Here is a 23886-nt window from a genome sequence, read left to right on the forward strand (position 1 = left end):
CTAAACTGTACATGAGTGTCTACAAACCACATAAAAATACCCCCACTAAACTCAAACTGAATTTATCACCAACTGAACCTCCACTTAACAGAATCCCCAAATGCTCTTAGCTACCCCTAAGCAGCCATAAATGAGAGGAATTGTAACAGAGAAGTCAGAGAATGAAATCAAAACCTTAAAAGATTGTGTTTAAATATCATACTTCAGCAAATTTTACAAAAACATGACCCTGTGAGCCCACTGCTAGGGGCCCTGAGAATGCCTTGGAAGAGGCCTGTGCCAGCAAAAGGCTCTGACATTAAAGATTCATTACTAGCTTCAGGATAAACCCACCTTTAGAAACAGTACCTTTTTCACAAATTACAGTTGAATTCATTAAAAATGACAGACCTATAGTCTGAAAAACAGAAAATTGTCTTGAGATTGACAACTTATACAGAGTGACTCTCATTTCAGACATTATCTTCAAGGCCGTGGGGCATTCTAAAACCACGTCTTTATTGGTTGCATATAACAAGCGAAGAAATATTGGGAGAATTGCAACACATATTAGCTACACGATACACTTGATTGGTTTGTATGAAATAAATATTAAGATTACAGAGTTGCTCACTTCTTTATATTTCTTCAAAACTAGACTTTTCCTAGAACCATCTGAGAGATGTTAGCTCTCATCCTAATTGTGGAATAGCAAACAGCACTAAAAACTGTAACTAAATTGCTATAAGACATTTAAAGAAAATAGTAAGTAAAAAGAATAAGTCTCTAAAATCTGCAAGACATAAATATTAGTAAAATGCTATCAGAAATCTAATTACTCACAATAATTTTTCTTAGGCAATATACAAAGTAGATATCCATACTGGTGTTTTCTGTTATTGCTGTTGTTGTTAATATAGTATAGGTGTGCAATCTCATTATATAATATATGGAAAAATTAATAGGGCCATAATAAATGACAGTTTAAGCTGTTTTTAAGCAATTGATATCAAATCTTTTTCTCTCTTCATTTAATAAAATTAGTCAATAGAGTATATTATGAATGATACCGACTCACAATTTCTATCCCGTTTTTGATGTGGCAAAGTCAAGCAGCTAAACTGCTAGTAAGAAAATAAAACAAGGATTTATAGTAAACCGACAAAAATATTTTCTCCACCAAATAACATATAAGCATTTTTTTTTACTTAATTAGAAATCTCAGTAAAATAAAAAGGATACTGAGAATGGAAAATTCTCAACTTTACTCAAAATTATATTTTGCTATTATTTATGACATAATAAAATAATAAACAGCATATTTTCAGACAGTGGAATTATTCCAAAGCTTCAATGAATACATAAATTTATTTCCTGGTAATAAAAATGCCTATATGAACTGCATAAGATAAATAATTCCAAATTCTTAGGTGAACTTACAATTCATAATTTGTTTTAATTTTTTATACTGGTAGAAAATATGCTTTATACTACAGTTCAGTAGCATTTATCTATGAGTTTTTCGTAAGAGGAGAAAACAGAAGAAAAAGCCATATCCAAAGGAAAGATAGTGGCAATGTCTTGATTTGAAACTCTAAAATAAAATTCTATTTCTATTCTCTACAACTGTGATTAAACAACTATATTTATTTGTTCCAAGTATAACTCTTTTTAAAAGGATGCTTGTAAGTATTATTTATATACTGACGCTAGTAGTATTGACTTCAGAAAGCAGACACACACTAAAAAGAAATCATACTTAGGCACAAAACAAAGTACTCAAATGAGTATTTGAAAATAGTCTTATGTAAACAGATTTAGCGTGCTTTCATCTAGTTATTTAACATTTGATTGTCCAATACATTGTAATATAATGCTGAATTAGACCTGGTTTCTGTCACTTAATAAATTGATTTGTTTAAATTTACTTTGTAAATAGAAACTCATGTTTAGTGTGTAGCAGAGAATGTTCTAAGAGAGTAAAAATCTACAAGGTATATGACAATACATGTACTACTGAAATACCACTGTCATCTCACCCATAACACTCACCTCTCAAATGAGAAAGCTGGCATAAGTGATAACTGAGACTATGAAGATTATTATAACATTAAAATTCAAATGGATATTCATATTCACTTTTATTTATTCTCCTCTCTTTAGTTTCAAAAATAAAAACCACTTCTAATCATAAAAACATGAGAGTGTAAATGAGATATGTCTTTACTTTTAAAAACTATAGTCCCTATCTCTCATCTGACGGTAGCTGTCCAAAAATAAAATCAAATTCAAACTTTCATGGTATTATTTAAGGCTCTTAATTTCACTGAATAATCCTTAGGAAATATAGTGTCCTTAGGGAAAATGGTTCTGGCTTCCTTGACCACCAGTACACAAAGGTAAAACCCACATATTAAGCACCAGTAAAACCAGCAGGTCACACTTGTACTCTCAGTGTTCATTATCCAGCAGAATTATTTTTACTAATTTTCATCTTAAAAGGAGAAACAGAGGACCCTGTAAGGCAGAATCTCTGATGTGACTGTTTCTTTCTTCCACATTTGAAAAGGAGGGTCATAAGGGATATTAAGATGATTTGCCTTCTAAGCCATTTTATAATTTATTAGTCTTTCTTACACACTAAATGTGAATGTTTAATATGGTTCATGTTTATTACTGCCAATAGTCTTTCCTTTCTATAATGCGTGCTTTGGTTTAAACGCCTATCAGCAAGTGACATGCAAAGTATGTGCTCAATTAGATATACCAATTAGAGCTTTAATTGTTGTTTATTATTGTACTAAGGTTCAAGAGTTTGTGCTAGTAACCTCCCAATCCTTGGCCAAAGAGAGGTGCTTGTAATTCCAGTTAGCTGTCTTAAAACAACTCAGCCAAGAGTGAAAGAATTAGTGCAAATCCATCACCCAACAGGAAATAACCTAAATACATCTCAGAGATGATGAGTTAGCAGCATCTGAGTTATTTATTTTTGCCCAGATGCATGTTTTCTTAATGGACAAATGGCTGATAAACCTGACACCACAGATAGATAAAAGCACTTGGGATAAACAGCATAAAGGTAAGGCTGCAGTTTCTCAGAAATGGCAGGCTTAGACCCTATGAGAATGAATAGGTACACTGAATAAATACTAGGCAAGAGAAGGGTACCCCTTGACTGGCAACTATTGATAATAACGCAAGAATAAAATATGTAAACCCCTAAAATATTACAAAACATCAAATTAGATGATGGAACAGATTTGGCTAACTTTTCCCTCTAAAAAATGTGATTAATAAGGAAGGGATGTGAATATCTTAGAAAGATGAGTTTTAAGTTTATTGATACCTATAAAGAGGTCAGGGAACAAAAAAATAACTAAGTAAAACTTCTTTTGGGCTTCCTTGGCGGCACAGTGGTTGAGAGTCCGCCTGCCGATGCAGGGGACACGGGTTCGTGCCCCGGTCCGGGAAGATCCCACATGCCGCGGAGCTGCTAGGCCCGTGAGACATGGCCGCTGAGCCTGCGCATCTGGAGCCTGTGCTCTGCAACGGGAGAGGCCACAACAGTGAGAGGCCCGCGTACCCCCCCCCAAAAAAAAACCTCTTTTATATAGCTCTGACTAGGATACAAAGTTTCTTTATGAAGACTGAATCATCAATATAAAAGTCGAAAGGGTTGTATATCAAGGAGAGTATGCCCACACAGAAATCTGTAATCATGAAGTTTGTCAGAGAACACTGGCAGAACTGTGACTACATTTTAATGGATTTTCTTGGTTAAATTCTGAGAATCTTCGAACATGCATCAGTTGTCATATGAAGGTTTTGTGTGGATGTGTGCATGTATTTAAGTATCTCCTTTCTTTAAATATTTTACACACACTTAATATCTATCAGTATACTTGAAAATAACAGAAGTATATATACAAAACTAGATAACAGAATTTTTTAAGAATAATTATTAAATATTATTTAAGAATCAATTTTCATGCAACTAGGATATTAATTAATGAGGTTTCAGGTATAGAGGATTTGAGGTTTCAGCCTCTGTGGCAAATAAATTACCTTCTTAAAGGTTCACAAAGTAAAAAGAAGGATATCATGTTGCCATTCCTTCTCAAAGATATTTTAAAAATAAGTGAGGAGAATATACATGCTGCAATGTGGATGAAGTGTTTTGACTGCAATGACAGTTGATTCTCCAAGTGAAACGAGAGAGAGCTATACTATGATGAGTCCCAAATTCCTCGGCAGTTCCAAAAATCTGTTATTCAATAACTCTCTTAAAATAGAAGCAATGGCCTATGGTTTTTCCCGCCCATAAAGAGTCCTTATGAGAGTTATGTGCCTTGCTTCGTAGCAAGAAGGGAGGTGAAGAAGCCAATGCACTCATTTTTCCAGTCTCACTCTATAACCTACTGTAATGTAAAGAACGACGGAACAGAAAAAAGTAATGCACATATGTATAAAATAACACATTTCTTCAAATCCTCAGGCACACAAGAAATTATCACCACTTGAATTGCTGTTGGGTTAACATTGTTAAATAAAATGTAATTATACTTGAAGATAATAAGTTGGGACACTGATAGGTTTAGAAAAGGAAAATTCAAGGATAGAGAAGTTATTGAATGGGGTATAGGATGGGAATAGATTAATCTGGTCCCTACTCTGTGCTTATGTCCATCATCCCAACCTTTGTGGACAAGATCTAGGCTCTGAAATAAGTTTTGGCTCGCTCTTAGCTTAATTTAATTAAATTGTTCCCATGTTCTAGAAGCTAGATTTTTTTCCCCTTAAGTTAAAAAAAATCTCTGAATTGTACTCCTACTTCATAAATCTAGACTATGTATTTATTCCTTGCCTGGATGACTGTGACTAGGGTGGTATCTAATTCATATGGCCTATGCAAGGCTGAATGCTATTTTCGTAACTTCTATCCTGAAACTCTCCTCTCCTGAAAAATCCTAATGCGTTCTTTTATTTGAGCTAAATAGAATAAAAATCTTCAGCAGCAGTGAGAAAAAAGTGAATCTCTTTTATACTTTACTGTTGGCTTATGAGATACTACCCTCCTGTTCTTGTTCTGATTTCCTTGATGGTAACTTTACCTCTGCCCCTTAAATGCAGGTGTTCTCTAGAGCTTTTCGCACGCTCAAACCACATAACTTCTGTAGGTAATATTATCTGTTCACCTGTAACTACCAAGTATATGTTTATGTTTGCTTCATCTGTATGTTCTTCTTTCAACACTCTTGTGAGTGCCAGATCTGTAAAAACAACTGTTTGCTGAACTATTTATTTATATTCCACCATGTTTCCCAAATAACTTAAAGGAACTTAAATCGGTAGTTTAACAACCAAAAATATACTGTATTTTATTTAATAAGTAACCTACTGTAGTTGTGCTATGAGGTTCTAGCCAGTTGGTATCCATAAGTGGGCTAAAAAAATTGGCTAAAATCTTTGAAGGAATCAGGCTAGTTCCCTAAGTCTAGGACACTATTTTACTTTCCTTGGGCAATTTCAACACACAAAAAAAGGGCCTATCTTTGAATCAATTACACAAAATATACCTTTCCTACTGCAGGGAAAAAACTGAGGCATGTATTCTTATCATCTTCTTGAGAGCAGCACATATTACTTTTAGAACCTCTTTGCACTGACAGAGGTACACTGATGTACATCTGATAGTATGAGTTAAGACTGAAAAACTGGACCTACCTATGCCCATTAACCTTACATTTAATATTTTTTTAAAACCCAGTAAACGTTTACATACTTTCTTACTTTCAGATCTCTTGGGTGGAGTGCTAATAAAAAAAGAAAAACCTAAGGACAATTACGAAGCATAATCTAAGGCACCAAACCACCTTGATGAGAACTGGCAAGTTCTTAGACTGAATAAATGAACAAAGGGACAGTTATAAGCAATACCAGAAGAGGATCTCAGGTACAATTTAGCACATCACTTTAACTAGATTGTACCCAATGCTACAAAGAAACAGTATTGTTAGCAAAATTCTAATTTACTTATTCATCAAATACTTCAGAGTAGTAATAAGAGGTGTTTTTTTTTCTTTGCTTTAATGAATTCAAAGTGTTGAAACTGTTTCATATTTAAGTTACCCCACTACAATTATCTTCAAAGAGTGCTAAAAAAATTATCTCTAATGGTGATCATTTTATAGAGTATTAAAACACGTATCATTTTAGGAGGAGTTTCATTTCTCACTTTTTAGGATGAGCCATTCAGTGTACTTAAAAGACAAGTAGAATCAGTTAGTAATAGAGTCTTGGTTTCATACCTTTAAGTGAGCAGGAAATAGAAAATAGAGAATAAATAACAATTATTGATACTTTTACTATCACCACAGTCAAGAATTACAAGTGTGTTTATTTACTTGACTCTCAACTGATGAAGTGATGACAGTGGGGCGGGGGTAGAAAAGCCTTGAATTATAATATAAACATATTTTATGGTATTGAAATTTCTGTGCCTATATCCATTATTATATGTAGAAAACAGGGAGTTTCAAATTTAATAGAAAAATATCTAGTGCTTTTATTTAATTTTTCCAAAGAGAAATCTCCTACATTAAAGAAAAGAAGTCTGATTTTCTACATTATTAATACATTTTTCTGATGATTATAAATGGAAAAATTTGTCAAATTATTAGGAGTTTGGTGAAAATAACTCTTACTTTATTTGTAAATACTGAAAGAGTATCTTTAAATTTAAAAAACAGGGACAAGTATTCTACACATTCAATAGTCATTCTGTAATAATTCAGCTGCAAAAATATTGTCTATCTAATTTCCTTACAGCTATTTCAAACTATGTAATAGTCAAATATGGTGGACTTCCTTTAGGGTTTATAATCTGACATACACAGAATGGAGTACTTATAAATTACCACTATGAAACTCATTTTTAAGTCATCTTAACATCGTCTTCCTTGTCAATAAAGTGTTCATGTTTAAATTGTCATTGTGTTGATTAAATAATAATAAGCCACTAGTATAATACTACAATATAAAAATGGAGTTTCTACAGGCAGTTTTGGAACTAACCCCTTATTTTCCCTAACACACTAAATTGTTCAGAGATTTTGATAGCAAGGAAATTACAGTATGCTTTCACAGAATTTAAATACCCCAAACTCTAGTTCCTTTAAAATGTATTATCAAAAATGTAGCCCTGCTTTTATAACATAATGAAACAATGAAAATAACTTGCCATCTTATCTTGTACATTTCCTATACTATGCAATTACATTTATATTAACAAGTATGATAAGGCTTATGTGTTGTGCTAGATATTTAACCATGTATTTAAATGTATAACCCCACAAACAAAAGTAAGTTACCTAAAAAGCACAATTCCTCAGGGCCAGCTCTTTTCAAATTCTCTTTGTACTAACTCCCACTGCTTTTTTGCCTGTCAGTCTAATAAAAACAGGTAATTGTACATAATCATTTTTCACTTCCTATTTCTCTCTGGCTTAGTTCTAGATGCTCATGTGATATCACTACCACTGAACAGTCGGATCAACATATTAAGAATGAATAAATGGTCAATTATCAGGGATTACCTTTATTGTCTGCCTGCTATAGGCAGTTCTCAATTTTTTAAATACTATGGGCAAATTGTTCTATTACAATTTTATTGGAGCACAGAATCCATTCTTCTAAAGAAGGTATATTATCCTACGTAGTTTGTTTCACAAGCCAGATTTCAAACCCTACATAGTCCATAAAGGACTTTTGTTTTTTAAAAAAAAACAAAATACAAAACAAAACAAAAAAACACAAAAAAACTTTATCCAGTGCCATTTGTGCAAATAAGATTTTACCTTAATTTTTTAATAACTACCCTTTAAAAACTAAAAATAAAAGCATTTTGATGGAAATCTTTCAAAAGTATTATATATGTCCTCTTGTTTATTAAAATTTTCTTGATCAGTATCAACATTAACAAAAAACTTACTATAATCTGCTATCAATAAAAATATGCTAATACCTATTCTGTTTGAAATTAGAGATTTTACAGCAATTTGTACCCACACTCTTATAGACTGGATTTTTAAAAAACAGCTTTTTCCATTATTTCCTTAATCGCTCTTATCACCTTTAGATGATTTCACTGTGCCTACACTGATCAGACCTCAGTCTAGAAAATTTCCTGCTCTACTTTAAGGTAGACTAGCATACAAGCTACAAAACTGGACAGAGGACTGTTTTCAGTGGGGGAAAAGAGGCAAGAGGAGAGGGAGTAAGCTTTGAATAGAAAGGTAAAGGGTTTTCCCAGTAAACAAAATACAAAATCAACATTGTATAACTCTGTGAAACTTGTGTTCCTTCAGAGAGTCTCTATGTTCCAAATAACTGGGATTGCTGGATATTACTTTCAATCATAACGAACACAATTTTAATACCTTACATATAAGAAAACTCTAATTAAGATGCCAAGAGTACCAAAATTTACGGAAAAAAAAAAAAAGATGCCAAGAATTAGGTACTCTGTGCTAAGGCAGAGGAAAGTCCATACCCATTGTCAGCAGTTTTCTGTATTCTATTTACTTGTAGAAACACAACTGTCCAGTTAAGAGATATCATTCATATATTTTATAGTTTATAACACACTTTCCAACACAACATTTTTAAAACACAAAATTAACCAAAATTGGTATATTACCCAAATAACTTTCTATCTTCCTTCCTTCCTTCACCCCCCTTCCTCCCTTCCTTCCTATTATCTATATATGAAGAAAAAAAGAGAGAATGAGCGCTATATGTTTTAACTTTCTTAATCTGTTGTTTTTATTTTGTTTGTTTTTCTAAAACAAGATCAGTAGAAGACAAGCCACAGATTGAGAGGAAATATTTGCAAAAGACATATCTGATAAAGGATTGTTATCCAAAATATATTTTAAAAAACTCTTAAAGGGAATTCCCTGGCAGTCCAGTGGTTGGGATTACGTGCTTCCACTGCAGGGAGCACAGGTTTGATCCCTGGTCAGGGAACTGGGATCCTGCAAGCCATGCAGCGTGGTCAAAAAAATAAAAATAAAAATAAAAAACTCTTAAAGCTAAAAAATAAGAAAACAACCCAATTACAAAAGGGGGCAAAAGACCAGAAGAGACACCTCATCAATAAAGATACACAAATGGCAAGTAAGTATATTAAGAGGTGTTCAACATGATATGTCATTGGGGAATTGTAAATTAAAACAATGAGATATCACTATACACCTATTAGACTACCCAAAATGTAAAACACTGACAATACTAAATGCTGGTAAGGTGTGGAGCAACAGTAACTCTCATTCATTGCCAGTGGGAATGCAAAATGGTATAGTCACTTTGGAAGACAGTTTGGCAGTTTCTTACAAAACTAAACACACTCTTACCATATGATCCAACAAATCACGCTCCTTGGTATTTGCCCAAATGAACCGAAAACTTATGTTCACACAAAAACCTGAACAGATGTTCACAGCAGCTTTATTCATAATTGCCAAATTTTGGAAGCAATCAAGAAATCCTTCAGTAGGTGAACGGATAAACTGTGGTACATCCAGACTATGGAATATTATTTAACACTAAAAAGAAATGAGCTATTAAGCCATGAAAAGACATTTACTAAGTGAAAGAAAGCAATCTGAAAAGGTTACATTCTGTAGGATTACAACTGTGTGACATTCCAGAAGAGGCAAAACTGTAAGAAAATAAAAAGATCAGTGGTTGCCAGGGGTTAGATGGAGGGAGGAATGAGTAGGTGGAACACAAAGGATTTTTAGGTCAGTGAAACTATTCTGTATGATATTACAATGGTGAATAAGTGTCATTATAAATCTGTCAAAACCCACAGAATGTACAACAACAAGAGTAAACCCTAATGCAAACTGAGAACTTCGGGGGATAATAATGTGTCAATGTGAGGTCATCTACTATAACGAATGTACCACCATGATAGGGGATGTCAGGATGTCAATGGTTAGGGAAGTCTTGCACGTGTGGAGATGGAGTATGATAATTCTGTGTACATTCTGCTCATTTTTGCTGAAAAAATAAAGTTTATTAATTTAAAAAAATTAAGGAACAATTATTGCCAAAGACCCAGACATTTAAACATTCTTGATATTATAAAATATTTCAAAATTTTGAAGGCTTAAAAAACAAGATTACATTTCAATTACTTTTATTCTATGATGTATAAAAAAACCTGTAATACATATTCCTTCTGATATGTCAATCTATATAAAAATGATATAGAGATTTAAGTGTTGTTGAAATATTATAAAGTAGAAGTCAACATTAGTAGGTAAAACCCTAACTCACTTTAATGAATAGGCTGAGATATGCACTGTATCTATCCAGTCTGGAGTTATGATAATACTTTTACGAATTTGGATGTAGTAACTAAAATGGGATAATAACACGTGAACATTTACCTTTGAGTCATAATTTTGAAGGCATCTGGGAGGTAGCAGTCTGTATTCTCCATCTGAAATGGGTCAGCATCACAAATCTTGTCGTCTGTCCGACCATAGTTAGCGCTCTCAATCATGATGACATCACTGCCGGGACATCGCAGATCTATAGAATAACCTTCACAGGATAATTCTCTACGAACTAACCCAAATGGTAAAGCTGCTCTGCTGAAACCTTAAAAAAGAAAAAAAAAATTAACTCATTTATGAAGTATATTATTTTAATAATGCATTTTCAAGTAATATGAGTCATGTCTATATCCAAGAGATGTCATACAAAGTATGTTTTTCAAGTCATCATTCATACATTTATTCAATAATTCTCTGGATCTTTACTATGAATCACTAATGTATTATTAAATTTTTAATATATATCTTTAGCTGGATAATTCATCTTTATAAGACAATTTTAAATTACTTTAATAAAATATTTTCTGTATAACCTAGTCACAATCAGAAACTAAGTGGCCCTTTTTGAGTAAACCCAAAGAAAAATGACGCATTTGATCAATGGATTTATAAAGAGTGACAAGATATACAAATACAGAATGCAACAATTAAAAAAAGAACGGTTTTCATTTATGAATGAAATCAAAGCTCTGCTATACAGGACACTGGCCTTACCCATTTAATGTAGACATATTAACTGCTGTTAATAGAATTATCTCAAAAATACATTTGTCTTAGCGTCTCCCAAAATAACTAAGACACTATGACAGTATCATACTTATGGCACAATAACTTATTTCAATTTGTAGACTCTTTACTGAAAACTGACATAAATGAAAGGATTCAGCAGATGGGCATTCAAAGGAGCCAGCACTGCTCCAATCCAGTCCAAAAAGCTGAAACTCCCAAAAGGGGCAAAATTTCTGAGATTCAGTTTTGTCATTTACAAAATGGAGATGAAACATCTATGATGTTATTATTTTTTCCTACCTGTGTGACTCTAAAATGAGATAATGTACAGAAAAGCACTTAATAGAAAGTGCCATATGAACTTAAGTATGGTGCATTAGGCGGCATGTAGATAACCAATGTTCATGAGTGCTATAAAAAAAGATTCCAAATAGAATAAGAAATTAGAATTTTAGGTTTTAATCATGGTTCTCAAGCAGGGGTCCTCTAAAGTAGTAACAGAGCATAGAACAAAGGTAAAAGCAGAGAAAGCCAAGAACAGCCAACAACAACTATGTGTGGGAGAAGCACATCTCTGTGTGCTGCTGTGCTACCTATGGGTTACCTACCGTATCAAAAACTTTTACACTGACCCAATTTTTTATTTCAGTTCTCTAACTTGTTGCCATCTATAGCGTTTCTTTTATAAAAGACTAGCATTAATTTCAGTATTTTTTCGTATCTCTATTCTTTTAATTACTCTGCATCACACGAGTCATCCCTTATATCCCTTTTTACTGGAAAAAAAAAATGACATTCAGAAGTAAACTGTTCCAAGACACAAGCTTCTAAGTTGAAAAGCTAGGTTCTGTCCAGGTCAGTCCAATGCTAAAACCTGTTCTCTTTAACTATTGCACAATGTCTCTCACTAATACAATAAAATAAACAGTCTCCTGGATAAACATGCATCTTCTTTATAAAATGCAAACAATCCTGCGAAAGGATTAGTTAGTGGGTTGTACCTTGGTATGATTTAGAAAATCAGCAATTCTCAAACTTGGCTGAGTTCTCAGTTCTACTGAGAAAACTAAAAATGTAATTGGGATGGAGAGAGAAGAAAAAGACACAGCTTAGAATACAGAAATCTTCAGGGGATTGAGGCAAACGCCAACTTTGGTAGGTTTTCACTAAGAAGATTTATGGTCTTACGAGATTACAAAAAGAGAAGCGCACTATCAATGAAGAAGGAATACAGAAACGGAGCTGGGCAATATCATGAAAAACAGTAAAGGGGCCAACCTTTCAACCTTTTCCCAAGTTCATAAATAAACTTTTACATATGTTATTGCTTTCTTCCATTTGCTGATACTGTACTGCTTATACAAATAATTCAGCTTAAACTAGTATTATAGTTGTTTTAAATGAAAATATGTTTTAGGGTTTCAGAAGCAGACACATTTCTGTGGCAAAAAGCTGTGTGAAAATTCAAACAAGTGCCATCATATAAAATTTTGGAGCACTGCATATTTTAAAGCCAGAGATGATTTGCAATTATAATACCTTGTAAATCATATTATTAGAGAATTACAAATATGAGAAAATGTTACTATAAGACTGACTTGGAGCCAAAATTCACAAGTTGTAGTATTTGTCAAAAATATAGAATTGATTCTGAAGCACTGTGGTTTTTAACTTGAGCTCCTTAATTTTTGTTGTTGACAGTTTGCAGGATTATAGTTATGGTTCTAAATGAATTTTCCTCTGCTTTTGAAAGATATTTGAGAAATTGCAGAAGTCTTGCTGTTTTGATAATTCAGAGAAAGGATTTTTAAAGCCTTAATATTAGTCATCCAAAAAGGTAAAGTATGGAAAAAGAAAAGAAAAAAAATAGAAAGATCAGCACACTTTACTAATGTAGTAGATTTCCAATACAGAATCTTCTGAAGAACAGATCATGGTACTTATACTTTCATTGCATAGAACTGAATGAGTTCTTAATGGTGAATGTTGCTTTATTTAATGCTATAATATTATTGCCTTAAATCATGTGTTCTCTTTACTAAATTCTTGCTCTCTCACCTGTTTCCACTGAACTTTATACTTATGTATAAAATTTAAAAATTGCTTGTTATTACCACATGGTACTGTGGCTATTCATTTTTAATATATATCTTCCCTGCTAGACTCTGATGATAGTTAGTTATAATTCTAATGCCTAGATTGGTACATGATACATAATTCCAATAACTGCTATCAAACCACATTGCCAAGTTGAACAACTAGTATCTGTTTAAAACAATATAAATTACAATGCGTTTTCCTCTGTAATATCTATTGCCTTTGGCAGTGAAAACAAAGAGTGAGCATTAAGAAACAGATAAATACTTAATAATCAATAAAATTGTTATATCCTCAAAAAAAGAAAAAAATGTTTAAATTCTGTCAATTAATTATTTTCTAGGTACCACTGGGGTTCATTAGTGTTTCTCACAAAGACAGACGTTTATGAACCTTCCTTTATTTAAATCCTGTGTTTCCAACTGGATATGGATATATATATATATCTCCATATAAAACAAATATGAAGAAAAAAATAAAAAGTAAATATTGTAGTAGCTAACATTTACATAGCAATTACAATGTTTAGATACTGTCCAAACTGCTTTTTATGGATCACCCTTTTTATGATCACTAGCATCATCAACAACTATCAACACAACAAAAAACAATGGAGTAGTTAACTGTAACAATACCCATTTACAGAGTATGAAACTAAGGCATTAAATAGTAAGTAATTCAGGGTCTCAAGGATTACTGTGAGTTAAGATTCTAACGCATGCAGGGTTCTCAGATTCCAGAGCCCATGGTTTTAGTAATGGCCATGAACAGAAAGGGATTCTGTGACTTCTCAAGCCACCATGTTGATAATACAAACAAGATTAACTTTATAATTTTTCATACCATCTGAAATTCACCAAAAAATGTTAGTGAATTTGACAGGAAGCAATTATTTTAAAGGTTCACACAACATATAGATAATGATGAAAATTGTATTTGTGGAAATGTAGCGATGTGTGCCATAAACTTATTGAGAGCAAAATCTATACTGTGCAAGTATGGACATACAGAAAGAGTACTGAACAGTACAGATGTCTGGGTCAGCCTTGTGAACTTGGCTAAGTCATTTTATTTTTCTGGGTTTTAATTTCTTTTTCTGAAGGATTAAAGTCATTTCAAAGTCCTATCAAATTTCACCAATCTATGATTCTAAACAGGCAAGCTCCTTTTAATCAGGTATACATGCTACTCTAATATTTTCAAGTGGTCAACACTTAAGACATTTGTTGCTCTATTTCTTTAAAATATAAACATATGAGAATGTTAGCATGGATGGACTATGGCACAATAATGTAGATTGTATGGTACTGCCAAGAAAATTCTCAAAAGTACATGGATGAATTAGTCCGGATTCTTTCTGGATTAACTATTTTAACCAAAGACTTACTGGAAGGGAGAGAATAAACATGGGCCAATTATTAAATCAAAAGAAAAACCCACATAAACTTTTTTTTTTTGGTTCCTAAGTTTTATTCAAGAACTCATACAAAATATTACACATAACTGAGTTTTAATCCTCATCTTCCTCCTCTTCTTCATCTTGATTAATCTAGAAGTAACGCAATTCGTAACTCTTTGCTGTTAGTAACTACGCCTAACCAGTCACATAGATTATTCTTCTTCAAATATTTTTTTGGTGATATATTTCAAATACCTTTTGGAAAAAGGCACCTCAGAAGTTACAGTAATCTTGCTTTGCTTTTTTCAACTGTTACAATACCTCCACCAAGATTCCCAGCTTTTCCATTCACTTTGATTCTCTCCTGAAAAAACTGTTCAAGATTGGTGGTATCCATGATTCCATCTTCTACAGGATGGGTACAGTCAAGAGTAAACTTCAGGACCTGCTTCTTTTTTTTTGCCCCCCTTCGCCACAAGCTTTATCACGGGCGCCATGGTAGCAGCGGATGGCAGAAAGCATAAATTTTTCAGAAAAATGTAAATTCTTATGCTTTCTTTGGGCACTTCTCCCCTATTTTCCTGAAAACTTCAAGGGGTATAGCTTCAAACTCTTCCACCAGCAATGGGACTTCAAAGAAGTTTGGAAAGTCTTAAATAAAACTATTGCAATTAATATTAATTTTTAAAATTCAACATTTTCACTAAGTAAATCTTATGAAAAGTCAGAACAAAACTTATTCCTAAAAACACTTATTTACACCTTTATTTATATCACATTAATGACTTACTATACTGAGTCACAGGAAGAAATCATCACAGGTATCAGTACCATTTCTTAATTGCACTTTCTTCCTTTGTACATGAATTCATCCTTAATTGTTTAATGGCACATTTTTCAGGACTTTTTTCTTTTTTTTTGCGGTACACGGGCCTCTCACTGCTGTGGCCTCTTCCGTTGCAGAGCACAGGCTCCGGACGCGCAGGCTCAGTGGCCATGGCTCACGGGCCCAGCCGCTCCGTGGCATGTGGGATCTTCCCGGACCGGGGCACGAACCCGTGTCCCCTGCATTGGCAGGAGGGCTCTCAACCACTTTTCCACCAGGGAAGCCCCAGAACTTTTTTTAAATCACTAAGAGTATATGACTGACCCCCAAAATCACTAAGAGTATATGACTGACCCCCAAATATGACTTTGCATCAGAGTCATCTGGTAAGTATTTTTAAAGACATATCTGCAAGCCCGAATCCAGCCCTACTGAATCAGAATATCTGGGTTCAGATGAAGGTAGGATATCTGTATTTGGGGAAGAAAATTTATTTATTTGCAACACACTGATACAATAACTAAGACATGCCAAGAATTTCTCCAAGGTCCTTTAAAATAGGTTTTCTCTATTACATATTTGTTAAGTCATCATCATATTTCCTCTTAATTCCCTAATAGTTTTACTTTAATCTTTGAACATATTCATAATGGCCACTCTGAAATATTTATCTGCTAAATCTAACAACCAGGCCCACAACAGAGGCAGTTTCTATTGAATGTTTTTTCTCCTAAGTATGGGTCAACTTTCCTGTTTCTCTGCATTAGCTTGCAAATTTTTTGTTGTTGTTGAAAACTAGACATTTAAAATAATACACTGTTAGCTACTCTAGATTCCTTTCCCCTGAGAACTGTTGCTGTTGTGATATTTTCTTTTTAGCATTCTGACTGAATTTAATCTGCTGATTCTGTCTTCCCCTGTACTTTGCAGCTGCCGTGTGTCTCTGTTCATTGTTGTTGTTGTTATTTTAATTCTTATTTTTATTTTCTAGTTTGACTTCCTAGGGATCACACCTGTCTCTGCATAGCTTAGTGATCAGCCAATGACTGAGCAAACAAAAACCATGAACCCATAATAAGGTCTCCACCCTCTGCTGATTGACCTGTATGTTAGGGAGAGTTCAAAGTTCAAGCAGTTTTCAAGTCAGCCTTGGTTATTTACTTTCTGCCACGTCCCCTCGCATCTCCTCTGCTCTGTGTGTAGCTTCTCAGTCAGTCAAGAACGCAGAGAACGTTTGGCTCTTTCATTTCCAAGGTTTCCTGGTTATGTTTCAGACTGGCACTCAGTCTCCCCACCTGGGACCACAACCTCAGGTTAGCAAGAGCTAGGGGTCTTCCCCATCTGTTTTCCACAGTGTTTACTACTTTTACTGACAACACTGCTGGGCATGGGTTCCCACACTCTACTCTAAATCAAGCCAACTCTCCCTGGCAGCTCAGTCACAGATTTTCAAGGCCAGCCTTGCTCTGACTAAACTAACCACAATGACATAGCCAAAGAGTGCAGGGTGCAGGGAGAAGCAGCCCCAGGCTAGAAGGCTTTAAACTTGAACTGTGTGTACCAAAAGTTCCATCAGCTTTTTTTTGTTTGTTTTTTAAAGAAATCGTTCCCAATTTCTTATATGGCTCTGGTTAATTTCCAGAGCCCTAAAATGTTGGTTGTTGACAATTTTGTTCAGTTTTATACTTGTTTGGGGGAAGAGGATTTGCCATCCTCTCCACCCCATCATCACTAGAAGTCCCTCTGAGGACTTTACAAATATATACTGACTAAAAATCCTCATAACAACCATATGAGATACGTATTATTATTGTCACTATTTTACAAAGGAAGAAATCGAGGCACAGAAAAATTATGTTTTCCAAAATCACACATCCAATAAGAATGAAATCAAGGTTTGAAACCTAATACTTCAGCTCCCAAACTCGTGTTTTTCAATGTTACTTTAATGCCTCTCCAAATGATAATGACACTTAGCAGCAGGTTGGGGACCCCTGTTGTACAGAACATAGTTAGGGTGTACTGGGTGCCTCTAGTCCTAGAGGAACAAGGGCAAGAAAGGAAATAGTTGTCTGATGGTCAAGTAGTCAATGAAATTGCTCAGTCAACATAATCAACATAAAGAAATGCCCAAATTAAAACTCTTTAATCACACTATTACTATGACATTTATTCTAAGCTGTACTTTCAATATATTTCTATTTCAACAAAGAAAAAAAAAAAAAGCATCCCAACAAGCAAAGTGTAATCCAATCCATCTGACAATCGAAGAAAAAACTTGTGGGAGGCTCTGTGAGCAAAAAATCAATATTGCAGCTTTGTGCTGTGCAAATGTGAACACTGCCAAATAGTGGTGCTTAGAGTAAAATGAACTGTTTTGCTCCATTTTCTGCACTCTGAACAAATGACTTTGAAGACACTTTTTCCCTCCCAAGCTATAAAATGTCAAGCAATAAGTCTGTGCTTTAGGCTAGTGATTGGAATAAACACCTCCTGTCAACAGGTGCAGTGACTTAGGATTGAAATCTTTCATATTCAGGGAATAACTCCTAATAAACAGATGTACTGCTATGAGATGGGAATTTGTAAGACCAGAACTGGAATTCTAACATTGGATTTCACATCATTTATGAGCATTTTTGCAAGAAAATATGCAACTCTGGCAATAAATAGTATACTGCTATAAGCTTACGCCTGTGGTGGACTTCAAACTCTTGTAGGAACATTTTGCTTTTCTAACATTGTCTCCCTCAGTCTGCTCTTTGGACATTTCTGTAAAATCATACATTCCAATAAAAGACTTTTTAAAGCTATAATATAAAAACTTCAACTTTTCTGGTACTGTTTTCCTTAATTACTTTGAACTGAACCCTGTCATGTATGCCCTGCTCATGCCAGCTATGGTCCCAGTAAGCACCACTCCTTTTGATTATCATGGTCCTCTATGGGACTGAGGCTGTGACTTCAAGCTCTACAGAAACATTAACTCAGACCATCGTCTATTACCAGTGGTGGAATATGAAATCTCTGATTTACTCCTGTTTATGTATGCTAATAAGATTTCTTCCTAAAAGGGAAATAAGAAAAATACTTAATGAGAAGGGGGGCATGATTCCCACCAGGCTGAATTCTAGTTCAGAAGCTTCCAGAAAACTTATTCCCATTTCATTTTAATTTAGGTGAAAAGTCAGTGTTCAGAGTCAACCTAAAAGATAAATTATTTCACTAATAGTTCAACTTTTTCAATTTATCTCTGCATATTCATGAGGTTATTATAACAAAATTTTTAAAATCAAGGATGTATAATAAAACTTACCTTTGACCTAATGAAACTTCAAAGCTTTTGCACAGCAAAGGAAACCATAAACAAGACCAAAAGACAACCCTCAGAATAGGAGAAAATATTTGCAAATGAAGCAACTGACAAAGGATTAATCTCCAAAATTTATAAGCAGCTCATGCAGCTCAATAACAAAAAACCAAGCAACCCAATCCAAAAATGGGCAGAAGACCTAAATAGACATTTCCCCAAAGAAGATATACAGACTGCCAACAAACACATGAAAGAATGCTCAACATCATTAATCATTAGAGAAATGCAAATCAAAACTACAATGAGATATCATCTCACACCAGTCAGTATGGCCATCACCAAAAAATCTACAAACAATAAATGCTGGAGAGGGTGTGGAGAAAAGGGAACCCTCTTGCACTGCTGGTGGGAATATAATTGATACAGCCACTGTGGAGAACAGTATGAGGTTCCTTAAAAAAACTACAAATAGAACTACCATATGCCCCAGCAATCCCACTACTGGGCATATACCCTGAGAAAACCATAATTCAAAAAGAGTCAAGTACCAAAATGTTCATTCCAGCTCTATTTCCAATAGCCCGGAGATGGAAACAACCTAAGTGTCCATCATCAGATGAATGGATAAAGAAGATGTGGCACATATATACAATGGAATATTACTCAGCCATAAAAAGAAACGAAATTGAGCTATTTGTAATGAGGTGGATAGACCTAGAGTCTGTCATACAGAGTGAAGTAAGTCAGAAAGAGAAAGACAAATACCGTATGCTAACACATATATATATGGAATTTAAGAAAAAAAAAATGTCATGAAGAACCTAGGGGTAAGACAGGAATAAAGACACAAATCTACTAGAGAATGGACTTGAGGATATGGGGAGGGGGAAGGGTGAGCTGTGACAAAGTGAGAGAGAGGCATGGACATATATACACTACCAAACGTAAGGTAGATAGCTAGTGGGAAGCAGCCGCATAGTACAGGGAGATCAGCTTGGTGCTTTGTGACCACCTAGAGGGGTGGGATAGGGAGGGTGGGAGGGAGGGAGATGCGGGAGGGAGGAGATATGGGAACATATGTATATGTATAACTGATTCACTTTGTTATAAAGCAGAAACTAACACACCATTATAAAGCAATTATACTTCAGTAAAGACGGAAAAAAAAACCCAAAAAACTTACCTTTGTATACTGAAAGGCAGTACGTTAAAAACTCATTCCATTTAAGCTTGCAGAATGTCACTCTATTGTTTTAGTTACTCTTAGTCCATTTTAAGAGATAGCTTTATCAATCAAACTCTAAAATATCTAATGTTTTGTGTTCATTAACATATAATTCTTTAACCTGTCAGTATTATGTGAGAAGCCTAAACCATGGCATGTGCACAGTAAAAAAAAACTACTTTCACCTTTGAACTTGTGTTCATGCCAAGAACAAAAAAAATAAAGGAATGCAATGTCATTTTCCAGCACCCTGGCCTTGAAAATGTAGCAATTTGTGTGTTAAGTAAACTTGGTTAGCATGAAACACAAATCAAATCCTTACAAAAATATAAAGTTCTTGCAAAAGAAAGTGTTCAAACAATTTAAGGTCATGTAACTACAAAATAGTCAACTCACCATATACGTGTGACATGCCTTAGCTTCTTGTGTCTTTCTGGTTTACAAAACATTTTTTTCTATTTTGGATATATTTTAAATTATGAAGCACTTCAAACAAAAAAATAATTTAGAAGAATTACATAAACAGCAAGGGAAAAAACTTTACCTCTGTGTTTTGTTAAAAGGAACAAAATTCTGGACACTTTGGACACTCAAAACGTAAAAATATACTGCAAGAATGCCATCAGCTATTAGGTTCAAATATGACTACTCCTGAAAAGCCTCTCAATATTTTAAGGAGAAAGTATGCATTATAAGTCCTTCAAAACATTTGGAGATTAAATTCCTTATTAGAAAGAAATTGATCTCTCCCACTTAAAAACTTGTAAATTATCTGGCAATGATTAATAATTCACAAGTGCCATTAAAATATAGCAATTCAAAAGTTATAAATTACTCTCAGTTTAATACTGAACTTTAAAAGAAAAATTCCTGGTAAGCATGTCTATTAAGAATAATATATGCCACAGACAGACGCTTTTAATAGTCTCAGCATATAGCTAGCTATAACTTCTTGAAAGTTCACAAACATACAATACTTTCATTCTGATCTATTTTTAAATATTAGTGAATTTTGTATTAAGCCTCAATATTACCCTTACTACTCAGTGCCTATGCCCTCTGCACAGGATGTTCTACTCGTTTTTCTCTTAGGAAACAATTATTCTCCAAAATCCAGTTCAAAGCTTCCCTAACAATGGGGAATGAAGAACCTGAGCTCAGGTTTGGGTCATCTATTTTCTTTCTTCCAATAAATATTTATGAGTGTCTACTATGTGCCTAGCACTCTTCCACACACTTGGAAAATGACAATGATCCCTGTGTCTGGGTAGCTTCCATAAGGAGTGAGTTCTCCTTGAGGAAAGATATCATCCACCATTACAATGCCAAGCCTGATAAAGAGTCAGTTTACAGTGGTCTCTTTATAGCGGACATAAAATAAAGACATGTTAAAACAATAGGTGTAGGAATGAAATGAGTGCATGAACAATTATGAGCTCCACTATCAGAGCAGGCAACATGTTGTTTACTTATATTCCTCTCCTACTGAACGCTGAGCGGCTGAATAGAAAGAAGTGAAGCTTATTTACTTTTGTGTCCTTAGTTTCCAACACAGTGCATGGTACATAGTCAGCAATCACCTTTTGCTTAGTTTTATTTTATGCATTATTTTATACCTTAATTCTTTGTACAAAAAGTTGTCAAACATACCCAAGATGAAGATGTTTTTATACAGGGGGAGAAAACACACACACCACAATTTTATCTTTTTATATATGTTAGTTTTAAAGTTTCTAGTTTTTTTTTTTTTTGCGGTACGCGGGCCTCTCACTGTTGTGGCCTCTCCCGCTGTGGAGCACAGGCTCCAGATGCACAGGCTCAGCGGCCATGGCTCACGGGCCCAGCCGCTCCGCGGCATGTGGGATCTTCCCGGACCGGGGCACGAACCCGTGTCCCCTGCATCGGCAGGCGGACTCTCAACCACTGCGCCACCAGGGAAGCCCAAGTTTCTAGTTTTGAAGTTTAAGCTATGTACATTATCAGGAAATGTTGTATTTAAAACATTTTATGTCGGGAGATAAAAATATATATATAAATGTAACAAAGATGACATCTTCACCAGAGTCTCCAAATCAGTGGGACTCAACTATGAAATGCACCCTTAAAAGACTGACCACCTGCTAGAGTTAAAAATCATCCAGGAGTTGTGGTCATTGGTCATGTGAAACCATCACAAAAACCAGAATAGCAACTTTACCACTCCCTTTTTTCTTCCCTCAAGGAAATAGTAAACACTTCTATTTATTTATTATTTATTTAATATTTAATATTAATATTTTTAATAACTAGTTAAAACCAGTTTAGCACTAAGAATTTACTATTGGAAATGCAATTTCTCAAGTCATTTACATTGCACTATCAAATCAAAGTTCATAAGTAATTCTGTGTAAAGTATTCACTGACAACAACAACAACAAAAAAAAAACTAGAGAATAATCACAGAATAAGTAAGAAAATAATTTCATCGTCTCTTCTGGTACAACAATTTATTTCTACTTCCACATTGATTATTTACTATAATCTTCTAGCAATTTTATTATTATTATTTTTACTACCCTTCTTGTTATTAGAAATTCCACTACCTCCCCTCACCCACCCAACCTCAGAACATATGTTCTTAAAAGTGGTTACACAAAGCAACAACACAAAAATATGAGTCTCGTTCCTTCATCCAGTGGCTCACACCAAGCCATACCGGCTAAAGGATTCTATTCCTTTCCTGTCACGGTATTAGTCTGATGAATACAACTACCTAGGAGTGGAGACCCCATTTAGAGTATTCCCCAGGCAGGTCTCCCAGATCAGAAAGTCGAAATTCAGATTCTAAGTCTTTTTGTTAATATCTTGTATTCAAACATAAACAATATTAAAAAAAAAACCCAAACCCCAAAAAAACTATTAACCATAATTTCATTTTTTAAAAGGTACATTTAAGTTGAATCACAAGAGGGACAACAATGTATATAAGACTTCCATGTCAATTAACTTTTATTTGGTAACAATGAACTCTAAAGATGTTAATTTACCAGGGTTACAACCGGCTTCCTCATTAAAGGCATCTATAAGGAGGCCAATTAACACCAATTCTAAAACTTATTTAACTACACAGAAACTGCAGGAAACCACCCACTCATTTCTCTCTTTCCCAAACAGGAATCCAAAGGTAATCACATTCAACTGCTGACTCAAACAAGTGTCCTAGAAGGGAAAGGCATTATATCTCCACAAACATTCCTATGAGGTATTTATTTCTCACTTCAGGTAGGAAAGATTAGCACAGCCTGAAACCAGTCTCAACTCTTATCTTGACTTTTCACAAACTGTTACCCCCACTAACCACTAACACTTGGATCATTTAAAACATGTCAGGCATTTAACCTTTTCCCCACCGAAGAAGGGAGAAATTTCATGTCTTTTTTCCTACATGCCATAAAAGGCACTCTTTCCCTAAAACCTCAAATGACTTTAGGAAGTTAGGGCTTTTTTAGAAGATATTTATTTAACTGAACACACTAAAACTATCGAAGATGACACAAATGCTTTTCTGCTAGAAGTGAGAAGGCATCTTCCAATACGGTTCTAGAAAGAGAAATTCTTACTGAGGTCCTTTCCCATCTCAAAAAAATAACTCATGAGACCAAAGGTGACTTATTTAGTTTCCCCCCTTTTCCCCAAAATGATGCTTAAAATTTTATTCTAAATTATACTACAGGGACTTCCCTGGTGGTCCAGTGGTTAAGACTGCGCCTTCCAATACAGGGGGTGCGGGTTTAATCCCTGGTTGGGGAGCTAAGATCCCATATGCTTCATGGCCAAAGAAAACAAAACATAAAACAGAAGCAATATTGTAACAAATTCAGTAAAGACTTTAAAAATGGTCCAATCAAGAAAAACTTTAAAAAAAATAAATTA

General features: G+C 34.4%; 1 protein-coding gene and 1 pseudogene across 4 annotated transcripts in view; both read right to left on the reverse strand.

The window, feature by feature from the left end:
• Nucleotides 1-23886, reverse strand: part of ADGRL2 (adhesion G protein-coupled receptor L2) — a 180411-nt gene that overhangs the window by 69735 nt on the left and 86790 nt on the right. For all 3 annotated transcript variants that reach the window (XM_082670292.1, XM_082670294.1, XM_082670293.1), the window contains exon 3: nucleotides 10437-10650. In XM_082670292.1, coding sequence (XP_082526418.1) covers nucleotides 10437-10650 — 214 coding nt within the window. The remainder of the gene's footprint in view (nucleotides 1-10436; nucleotides 10651-23886) is intronic.
• LOC309821830 (large ribosomal subunit protein eL22-like) lies at nucleotides 14722-15107 on the reverse strand (annotated as a pseudogene). The gene has a single exon. The product of its transcript is annotated as a large ribosomal subunit protein eL22-like (transcript).

The sequence above is a fragment of the Grampus griseus genome (assembly GCF_964374135.1).
Source record: "Grampus griseus genome assembly, chromosome: 1".
NCBI lineage: Eukaryota > Metazoa > Chordata > Mammalia > Artiodactyla > Delphinidae > Grampus > Grampus griseus.